Genomic DNA, 11,898 nt, shown 5'->3' with positions numbered 1-11,898 from the left:
TAAATTACTTTTATTGATGTAGATTTCAACTGCACAGAAATGTCAATAAATCTTGAAACACTGCTGTATCAGGGCGTGAGAATGATGGTGACGTGGCATCCCATCAGGATCACTGAAGATGTTACATTATCACATCTTTATTTCAAGGTCCTTGGCACACATGAAAGAAAGCTTGCGCGAACAATTCAGGTCGTTGACTCTTTTGTTCCCTGTAAACAGACACACAGAACACAAAGACTTCAGAGGTTGTACTTTGTGACTTTCTTGATTTTTCTTCGAGTTAACTGAAACAATATCTAGTGCTAGTAAGAACTACTAAGGCAACACATTATTTTCTGATATGGTACCGTTTCCGCTCATTGCCATGCAGTGTTCTTTTCCTCTAAAGTTGTTTGGCTCGCCTTGGGCCCACTGTTTGAAGTTATAATTAAAACCATCACTCCACTTCCAGCAATCGTCCTGAAAGAAAAAGCTCAATCAGTCTATAAATAATATTATAAAATACTAAATAATACAAAAAGATCCAAGGTTCCTTAAACTGACGTCTGCATAAAAATGCAGAATCTGTAGACGAGGGACAACATGTTTTGTGTTGGAAGAGTTCTGTTTTTTTTGTAGTTGAAATAGTGTTGACCAATCAGGTTTGACCTGGCTTAAATTGTTTGCAGGTAAACAATCCGTTTGAAAAGCAACAGAGATGGAACACAACTCTTGAAATTAAATCCTGAAACCCCTCAGCTATCATTGGAGGACAACTTAGCTTTGTAAGTAACTTTATAAACAGATACATTTTCATGAGTGCAGATAACAGTCCAATCAGAGACATTGACTTTCAACTTTATTTCCATTCTCCTAGCTAAAGTTGGTAGTGGGACTGTAAACAACAAGCAGCAGACTCAGCTGGCTACACAGGAAGCACTGAACAATTGACATCCAACCCACAAGACTAAATGAACTGTACTGAACTGTACTAAACAGTACAGTCAACAACCCCACCCAAGAAATTACTCTTTAGTTACAGTCTTAGTATTATCCCTCTGTAGTCACTTTTTTCACAGACATCTGCACATTGAGAAAATCCTGCAGTCTGCCATTCTACTGTGTCCTCCTAATAGGCACAGGAACCATATTCTATTGGCTTAAGCATTGTGTTATTTATTCATTATTTTTGTCTGTATTTATTGATTTACTCATTTTAACAACTTTGCATGTAATGATGCTGCCTTTTGAACAGTAAATATTGTTTTGGGGGGCTAAAAAGGGAAAATCAACATGATGTAAATCATAATAAACATGATGGTCATGAATTATCAGCTCATCAGAAATTATGGAAAAACAATAGGACAATAGGATGCTTCTCTCCAGCATCCTTGCTGATGGAATCTGAGGGTCCCTCACTGTTACTTGATTCTCAGAGCTTTGTGTAGGCCTGTGAAGTGGCAGATCTGGAGCAACATTCAGTTTAAGTAGGCTCCAAGGAGCGAGGGAGTAATAAATAATACAACTGAGACGACCTGGTTTTGTTATCCTGTTGTCTGAAACTTTGCCTGTGTACTTCACCTGTTTTTGGCGAGCAAGGACAGTTTGATTGCATCAAGTACTGCTCTTCAATGTCTGTCTTTTGTCCTGTGTTTCTCTGTGAGTTCCAGTGTGTACAGTTTGGTGGAACAGCCCTAATTTATTACATTTCTTTAAAATCTTATTTTGCAAACACTGACTCCAAGTATCGCTTTTAGTCTCGCAGTCCGTTTCTCTTTTGTGTTATCAATCATACATAAATCACTTACCCTGACAGCATTATTTGCGCCGAGCCAAACTCCTTCTCTCTTTCCACCTGTTAACTTAACCACGTAATTTATAAGTACGTCGGCATCATTAGGTTGACGGAGTGAAGCCAGATTCCCTCCTTTTCCAGTGCAATGGCTCTAATGTGGACAAACAAAGGAAGAGGCATGAAGATATACTATAGAAGTATGATGAATGTGCAAGTGTGAAGAAAAATGAAATCTACATAAAAATGAGTCTTGTAGCGAGAATATACCAAAAATATAGCGTTGGAAGTTATTGTATTAGTTTTCTATACAGTACCTCGGCGTCACACCAGTCCTTTTCATCGAAGTGGAACATGTAACAGCGACCATTCATCTCAGTCCAACCTTCGGAGCAAACCTTACAGCAATCTACAAAACAAATGCCATGTTAGATGGACTTTAAATATTAACAATCATTCAATCATAAATACATACTTGGAGGCCAACTGAAGTTTGGCTGCAGACAGAAAGTTGTGGCTACTGTATTTTGAGCATTTGGCTCCATAATTGAAGAGAGTGAAGAACCAACCTTTCATGTAACACTTTTTCCTTGCCTGTGAACAAAGAACACATTATCAGCTATTTGAAAAATGCTCGAGAGACTAAAGCGGGAGTTTTACTATGTGCATGGAAAACATCACCTTTCAAGACTTTTCGGTAGAAACGGTATCGTTACTATAGATATAGAAAAAAGAATGGGTCCAATAATGGATCCCTGCCATAGCCAAGTGAGTAGGTTTGGCTTTGTTGAAACAGTAACCATTAACACAAATAAACCATCTTTGTTAAAGGGATCGTTCGGATTTTTGGACACCAAGTTGTGTGAAATATTTGTTGAAACCGGCCTGCCGCAGGCGTAGTGATATTGGATTTGTCAAGAGAAAAAATAGTGCCAAAAGAATGGTGCAGTATATGAAATCCTAGGACGATGATTTTGTGTTGAAAATGGATCACCATTGCCTGCGTGCTGTTTTTTTAGGGTAAAACTTTTTGGTTTCATGACCCTGGCATCTGGCCGGAACTACTTATTCTACGTTTGGAACCATCCAGAACTCTGACCACAGGACTCGGTGAGTAAGCTTTGCATCCACTACACCACTAGCAAGTATTTCATACAACGTAGTGTCCAAAAATCCGAACTATCAATTTAACACCGTTTGTGTTCCAATATAACCTGTCCAAATAAATATGATTATTGACTGACTCAAAATCTTTTGAAAGGTCTACAAAAGGTACTACAAGTAAATATATCAGAAACAATCTCAGCCACCATCAGACACGTGGAGCAACATTTCTGAGGAGCTACAGCATAGCCCACATTATAGCTTCTGAAATGAATAACACTTACATTTGCTCCCATCCATAGTCCACTGCTCAAGCCAAGGAGCACAATGAGGTGAAGAGTGAACGCCATCTGTGTAAAGATCAGATTTGGTTAAATAAGCTAAATTAACTCTGCAACAGATATTTGAGTAACAGGTCTGTGAATAGTTTTCATACAAGTTTTCACTGACTGTTTTAAATATTTTCATTAAAGTGATCTTTCTAATGACTACATTTACACCCTGACCACTGTTATTATAAAGCAATAATCCCCCCCTACAACTAATTTTTTTAAAATTATTACAGTCTGTATATATTACTTTGATATTAGACTACTATTATTGTTATAATCTGGGGTTAAATCAGTACACGGCTGTCTGTGGCTTAACCCAGCCACACTTTCCACACAGATGGTCTAGGCTGTTATGCACGACACGGATGAGAGTGTTTGTTATCTTGACGAGCTGCTCTTGCTGGCTTACTTCAGGGAGGAAGCTTTGTTATAAACGGTTAAACTTGTATCACATCTGTCAAGACTCGACTTCACAATAAACTGGTGGGACGTGCACCCTCCCCATCCGGCTCATCATCTGTAGGCTATGTGACAGACTTGAGCGGCGTCAGGATGAGCGCGCAGCTCTGCACAGCAGAGGGTGGAGGTGCAACCAGACACAAAACAAGAGCAAATTGCACGGAGTAGAAACCTGTTATGGTCGTGTTTGGGCTTGATTATCATTAATACAATATGCTTTCGGAATCGGACCTTAAGACAGAGCAGATAGGTGGAGCAATTGATGCGCAATTCATGGTGCTATAAGTGGCCGCAATCCATTCTCGTGAATTAATATTAACAGCAGCTCATACCTTTTTGAGAACATTTTACACTTCAACACCGCAAGTTCCCACAGACGTGGCCTATGATCAGTTCTTAGTTCATAATAGACAGAGCAGTAAGGATACATTCAGGTGAGGAGCGGATGCGGCAACATCCATGCGCACTCGTGGACAAGCGTTATTATCTTGGCCACGACCTAATTCTTTTCCCTATAATGTCACCAGAGGTGCTCTGTAGTAAAACCCCAAAATGTTGAATATATTTTTCAGCATTTTGTTAATATAAAATGTTAATTAAAAAGAAAATGTTGATGTTTAAAGTTCAAGAAAATACACTGTGAAAGACCCTTTGTTTGTTGTTGTTTTCAAAGAAAAAAGTGAAATAAATGGTTGCTGTTTCAAAGTCAATCGTTTTCAATAATTGTGATCTCAATTATTGACCAAAATAATCGTGATTATGGTTTTTGCCATAATCGAGCAGCCCTAGTTCAATGTTATTTTTGAAGATTTGTTTAAACTTGCTTAATGTTTTACATGTTTTCATTTCTTCACTACAGCTGTTCCACAGATTAACCTCCTTTGTTGTGACACAATGAAGTTTGGCATTGGTTCTTACTACTTGTGAATATATAAGTTCCTCTGAGATTGTGTTTAGTTTCCTTCCTTTGAAAAATAATTCCAATGAAGTCATATGTAATCCTACGACAGAGTATTAGGGCCACGTGAAAGAAAAAAAAACTGAGATTACCAGAATTAAGTCGCACTGTTACAAGGAAAAAGTCATCAAATTAAAACCTTACTCTCGTAATATCACAACTTTTAGAATAAAGTCATAATTTAAGGCCACGGTTAGCCTATATATCATTGTAAGGGGGAATATCAGAAGAGCAGCCGTATAAATAAATCACATTTTATTTGTATAGTGCCAAATCATTATCGTTATCTCAAGACACTTTACAAAAAGAGCAGGTCCAGACTGTACTAACCCTAACCCTGTACTTCATTTAGAGACCCAAAGTGAATCCACAATGAACAGTACTTAGCTAATTTGTCAAGTCAATATTTATGACTTTCGGACGACTTCAGTCTCGTAGAATTATGACTTCAGTCTTGTAATATCTTATTCTTCTTCTTTAATGTGGCTCAATACCCAATACTCATATGATCCTAACAAATACATGGTCCATATTTCAGAGAAATGCTGCTCTGTTAGGAGCTAAACATTATCAGGTTTAGAGTTTCCCTGAGAGTGAACACAACTGAAAATTGATTTGAACTTGAAAATATTTGATTGCAGTCTTGTTTTACATTTAATGTTAAAAATGCAATCTGCCATACTAAGTACTAAGTGAAGAGCAAATCATTTATACATATATACATATATACACACAGCAAATTTGCTATGAAAAAGAGAATGAAGCCCTTACCTTGTTGTGATGATCAGATGAGGCTGAACTTGAAGAAAGCAGGTAACGACTTGGAAGAAAACCACTCTTTATATACCTTCTACAGATGGTTAGGTTCAGAAATTTGCATGTTAAATAGGGGCTCTTAGGACAATATTGATCTACAATCAATTCTGAATAACACGTTGACTCAGCCTTAAGTAAATGTTAGGCTTTTTCTCAAAAAAAAAAAACATTTGCGGGGAATTCTACATGATGATGTGCGGCACATGTGATTAAATAATAAACAAGGATGTAAACATAAAAAGCTTCCTTAAATAAACGCCAAACACTCACACTATCTTTTAAATAATTATTTCAAATTTTGCATCTACAAATTTTTGTGATAGTGGGCGTGGGAAAAGTCATCAGTCATCACCCCACTAAAAGGTGCTAAAAGGTGAATTACATTGAACACAGCCATAAATCAGAATCGACATTGAGTATTTAGATTGGGTCGTAGTGAATTTATTCATACAGAGTAAGAGTTAAAAATGCCGGCACCACTTGGACTGTTCCAAAACCCAAGAGTGGTATGCTCCCCCTCCTCAGCACACTGGCATGTTCAAAGGAGAGAGACCAGCAGACATGTTTTGAAGTTTCTGCTGTTGTGTACCTCCAGTGAACTGTAAGTACTTTGGAGTGTCTTATAAACATTGTACCACGCATATATCAGTCATGTATCAGTGACTTGCTGTTCTCTTTGATGTTTAGTTTGGCCCAATTTAGAGCAACCACTGTTTGCAGAGATCATGTGTGATTTGCACTTACTTATGTTCATAGTGTCATTGAATCCTTTGTAGATTATAAAATTAATTTGTATTATTTTCCATTGATGCGTACTTAAAATGTGTAGTTGCTCTGCTTAAAGTAAGTTGAAAGGTATTCATTAATGTTGGTGGGAGCACCACTGTGGTAGCTTTGTTTATAGGGGGAACGTCAGTTCTGTTTAATCACTGGGTTTAATGCTATGTATTCTGTTTTTTCTGTCTGATTATTTCCCCTTTTAGAAACCACACAAATACAGATATTAGCCCCCAGAGCGCAACAATTGTGATAATGGCTGTAAACCCTGTGAAGCAACCAATCCTGCAATAAAGTTTCTTACTTCTGAACTTCTGGAACATCCTTGATTTAATCAGTCACTTCAGTGGCGGTTGGTGACAGCCAAAGTTTGTCAGAGAAGCCTCAGTCAGCTATCATTTCTTTTAGAAGATCCGATGTCCATTGTCTAATGTCAAGTAGTGACGTGAACAACTCCCACACAGTTATTTCTAGCAACAATTTATTAAGTAATAAATCAGTCCACAATTATAACGCTATATATATTTATATTAAAGAACTGTAGTATATAGAGACTTTGAGCCCTCACTCCGCCCACGGTCTAAAGCGCATGGTACAAGAGATGTACGGCTTGGCCGACCCACTTTTAGTAGTTAGGCTAAGTGGCGCACAATCTGGGTGCAACTTGAGGCGCAAGGCACAAATAGGTTGGCTTAAGTCCTTTGGTTATTCATCGGTGTGTTTTGGGCGCAACATGAATCAAATTGTGAGCTCTCATTCCTTTTAAGAGCCTTGCGCCTACAAGCAAGTGTTAGTATCTACACGGTGGATTTCTGCCTCTGTTATATAAACCAGGCTCAGGCCGACATATTTAACTTGCTTCCTTTCACTGTGCCCTGTACACACAGAACACACACGGGTCAATGTATGATACATGTTGATGCACAGATTGATGTTAAAATCACTGAAGCAATCCCACTGTTATAAATTAAGAGAGACACTGGGTACATTTACGCATGAAGCACAGCAGCGCAACTTCATTCATTATTTAAATCTCCAGACACGCTGTCAGGATCAGACGGGATCTTATGTTTATTAAAGTTCTGTGTGCTGACCATCAAAGAATGATCGGCTGTAAATGTTTTTTTGGGGATGTGCATTTGTAAAAATGTTTTTGACACTCTTAACGGTTAAGTAACTGGTTAACCGACAAGATTAAAATGTACTTTTTGGATTGGATAAAAGTCTGGGACTAGGGATGCTAATTTAGAATTTTTTTTCTGGCAAATAACCGATCCCCGGAAACGGTCACTAATTGTTAACCTCTGAGAATTAAAGATCATTTTTAGAAAAAAAAGCTGGAGACTGACAACAAGCTCTCCATCATGTGCACTCATTCTGATGAACACACACACACACACACACACACACACACACACACACAAACACCAGTGTTTCCCATTAATTACCTAGACTGAGGCGGTCTACCATAGTCTAATTTGTTCCATAATGTTTCCTAATGAAGGGAACATCTTTTTGCACCTAAGTCCTTTAGTGTGCATGTGCAATAGTCACATCGCAGGGCGTGCTATTGTGAGGTAAATTAACTGAAACAAGTAGAGCTGCTACTTTATTGTTGCTCGGTGCAAAAGGAGTGCTTGCTATTTTCTCGTTTTCTATCGCTAATCTACACCAAGTCTGTTTGATATCACATAAGTTCAGCTCTTCATCAGAGCACAAAGTGAACTGACCGCTGATCTGTAGTCTGTGTGTCACCAGCCTGTAAACTGTAAACAAGCACGCAATGCTACTGAAACTGTCCCAAAGAATGTCGGCAGGATGATCAGGCTTGCTTTGGAGGCAGGCCTTTATTTACACGTGGCGACCTTGGAGTGCATCAGCGTCACCTCGTCCCGGTGCTCGTTAATTCTCTGGCTACAGATACAGGCTGGTAACAGAGCAGATATGCCACGTTGAGTTTACTTTTAGCGGCTACACCTGCAGCGCACACACACGACGCAAGAATGTGTGTGCCGACAGGAAGTGGGATACAGCGAGATTTTGTTTCCAAAAGTTACCGTCCTCAAGCTCATCACGCTGAGTAAACAAACATTTGAACAGCTTTAGAAATGGTAGACCTCAGACCTCAGATCCTCAGACATAACTTCCTATGGCACCAACAATCGTGACAACAGATATTTATACACTGTCCATTACGCACACAATGGACAATACAGCCATGTGATCCAACAGCAACAATAAGTACAGAAACATTTACAGCCGACCATTCCTTGATGGTCAGCAAACAGAACTTTAATAAAACATAAGATCCTGTCCGATCCTGACAACGGCGTGTCTGGAGTTTCAAATAGGACTAATTAATGAGTTACGAGGTTCTGCCTCGTGGGTAAATGTTATGTTTCGTTTCTGCTCAAAAACAGTCAATACGTTAACAATAGGCTATGGAAACTTCAAATAAAAAGGCCACACCAGTGCTTATTATGTAGGACACAGTTTGTCTGCTGGTTTTGGTGAAGAAATAGCAACATGTGGACATGCTGTGGGGTTAGTCTGGTGCGCAGTCTGTTGACTTTGAGACCCGCAGCGGAGAATACCCGAACTGACTGTCCATCCGAATACCTGATGGCAACTTAGAAAATACCCTCTCTTAAGCTTTCCTATGTATAAAGGCAAAAGCCAAAAAAATATCTTCAAAAAAAAGAAAGAAATTGTTATCACACTAAGAAATAAAATCATAGAGCTTCCGCGTGGCCTGGTTCTGCACTTTGGAGAAGGGACAGCAAAGCAGAAACATTTGAAAATGTAACCAAATAGCTGCCCGCTTGAGTGTTCCTACATCAAACAGTGTGTGTGATAAAAAGCATGCCTGTAGACGTGCTGATAAAATAATATTTACATAAACTTTCTGCTCTCTGTCGGTTAATGACTTTGATCCACAGTACAACCTAATGACGCAAATTAAAATCACAAAGTAACCTTTCTATTAATAGATGCTGCCACATGAAATTGAAAGGCGATGAAATGTCATTTTCAAGTGCATTGGCTTGTGGCTTTTCTTAGTGTTTATACAAGTAATTGAAAACCCCAAACTACGTCCTCCCATCTGGTAAGCTAATGGTAATAGAACAAGTTTTCCATCCACAGTTAAGTGAACAAGGTTTTCACAATATTTCCATAGTGATTCATTTTAAATTGAGTTAGTTTGACCGGTCTAAAATCATTAAGTTGCTTAGGATTGTTCTTTGGGATATGCGTCACGGTGGAAGATTCCCAGGGAGAAGGAATTTGTTTACAATCAAGTGACATGTGAAATATATGGCGTGGAACCAGGGTTCTTGCACCATTTTTAAAATCAAATTCAATGCTTTTTACGACTTCTGAAAAGAAATGTTGAAATCTTGGACATGTAGAACGACACAGAACAGTAATAACAGTGGATCCTGACAGATCCTGTCGGCATGTCGGGAGATTTAAATCAACAATGAAGTTGCATCGCTGTGCCGCGCACGTAGTTACACACGGTGTCTCCCCATGAGACGCACTCATCTGCTGCTGGCGGATCGCTGCAAGTATTTCAGCCGAAAATATGTTGACATTTTAGAAAATGTAATGAATATTTTCCTCATTAACGAGATGTAATTTCACTGAGTGCAACCCATACGCTATACAGTTACATTTTATTACCCGGCCTGCCTGTTCTGGATTATCCGTTTGTCCACGCATATAACTGCAATCAACACATCACAAACACACACACACACACACAGTTATCAAGTTTTAGAGATACTTTGCTATATTCTTGGGCAGTGTAAACTTTTAGGTCTGCTACATGCAAATAGGAGGAGATTGTGGATTTCTGCCATTAAACGTGCCCAAATCGGTTCAGAGACCAAACAATGGCAGCTGTTGACACATATGCACATAAATCACGTTCAGTGAGAAGACTGCATCTAAATTTTAAATACAGGACGAGCCGACGAGAGGGACGGCGCGGGTCAGATACAGATGATCAATAGTGTGCATCCTAGCAGTTTATTCGATTTTATAATGTGACAATGTCACAGATCATGTAGTAGGGATGATCGAGGCAGATGCTCAATAATGTGAGGCGGCTTTTAGGTTAGATGGAGTCAGATTAGACAGAAGCAGCTGGCTGTCAGCTGCCTTAAGATAAATTGGTGTCAATTAAAAAAAAAAAAAAAAAGCATTTTAGATTTGTTATGGATTGAGGAAGGATGTTACCAACACATGTATTGTGTCTAACATAAAGAACAGCAGATAGACAAAGAAACTATGAGTAATAGCTAATATGAACTCTTTTATATTTGTTTATTTATCGCACTTCATACCATTAGCACATTAATGAACAAGGTAATCATAGCCTTGTGTACATATACAGACTGTTAGCAGGGGCGGATGTGCCGTGGAGTGTTTCATTTTAGCAGCTACACCTGCAGCACATGTACAGTAACATGCAGGTTACAGGTAGAAGGAGACAGTGAGATTTTGTACTTGTTACGCTGATTAAACATACATTTGAACATCGTTTGAAATGGTTGATAACTTAAGTAAACACAACTGCTACCCACAAGATTTGGGGTGCATCAGGTTTTTCTAATATTGTGCAGCCCTACTGGACAGTGTTCCTTACATTACAATATTTTAGAGCTCTTTTGAGGTTTTACTTAACTGACACCTATGATACATGAAAATGTAATAATAATGTAGTTTTCCTGTGGACAAATGATTGTGTTTGTATATCAACACACTTCAAGAGATATGATACTGAGTGCTACAATGCAATCATGAAAACCATTGACTACAGTAAACTCTCCCTCCCTTTATCCATGTTCCCCTATTTGCACACATATCTCACCAGTCGCACACTGCTGCACTTTTGAAGACCCAATGGTCTCTGCTGGAGTGGTTTACTACTGGAGATGACAGGTTCAACAGAAAATAGTTTAACAGAACTGGAAAATCCTACTGCTAGCCCAAAGCCACTGTAGTGAGACACAAGAGTCTTGGAGTAAATTTGGCTACGTTTACATTTAAAGTCGAGCTGAAACGGCATTTCGAGAGTATCTAGCTTCCGTATCGTGACGTATTTCCGAGTGAAACAGGACGTGCAGGCGGGACATATCATTAGAGGGATTTGATTTGATCGTTGAGAAGTGGGCGTAGACAGACGTTCTCCACAGCGCAGTAGCTAGCTAACTGACCGAGTGTTCTTGGTGCTCTGCGGCTAAATGTTGCAGATTGATTGGTTGAAATTGTTTGGTGCTAACTTACGTAAGCACGCGTCAAATTTAGTTTTACCGGAAGAAAAAATGATCGGATTTTGATATAAGAACACAAAGAAATGGATTTTCTGTATTTCTTTTGGCCTATATTGTCAAATAGATGCACAATGTTACCGGGGATGTGATCTAAAAGGTTTAAAATGACATTTTTCATTTCACCTCGACTTTAAGAAGTAATCCCGCCCCTGTTCTGAATGAAGGAATATCCCTACTAAGTCGTTTACATGGCTAATGAATGCTGTTATTTCAACTACCTTAATATTTGTGATTTAATTAGTTACTTCTTTGCCATTTTTTAGATAGATACTACATTGGGAAAATAAAAGTAAAGGAATGAAAATTTTTTGTCCCCTTTTCCTTCATCCTGAGCGCTGTTAC

At 38.8% G+C, this 11,898-nt stretch overlaps 1 protein-coding gene across 1 annotated transcript; it reads right to left on the bottom strand.

Annotated features, from left to right (window-relative positions):
* LOC138607915 (galactose-specific lectin nattectin-like) lies at window positions 1–5,422 on the bottom strand. The gene is made up of 7 exons (XM_069680572.1): window positions 5,396–5,422; window positions 3,160–3,225; window positions 2,341–2,365; window positions 2,089–2,180; window positions 1,788–1,925; window positions 348–459; window positions 1–209 (listed from the first exon to the last, which is right to left on the bottom strand). The coding sequence occupies exons 2-7, from the start codon at window positions 3,223–3,225 to the stop codon at window positions 130–132; spliced, it is 513 nt and encodes a 170-aa protein (XP_069536673.1). The 5' UTR covers window positions 5,396–5,422; the 3' UTR covers window positions 1–129.
* Window positions 5,423–11,898: the final 6,476 nt, after the last annotated feature.

This window comes from Semicossyphus pulcher, unplaced genomic scaffold, assembly GCF_022749685.1.
Source record: "Semicossyphus pulcher isolate SPU_LCO1_2020_fin unplaced genomic scaffold, fSemPul1.0.p SCAF_4, whole genome shotgun sequence".
Classification (NCBI taxonomy): Eukaryota; Metazoa; Chordata; class Actinopteri; order Labriformes; family Labridae; genus Semicossyphus; species Semicossyphus pulcher.
Note: the sequence above shows the minus strand (reverse complement) of the source record. Positions and strands in the feature narration are given on the sequence as shown.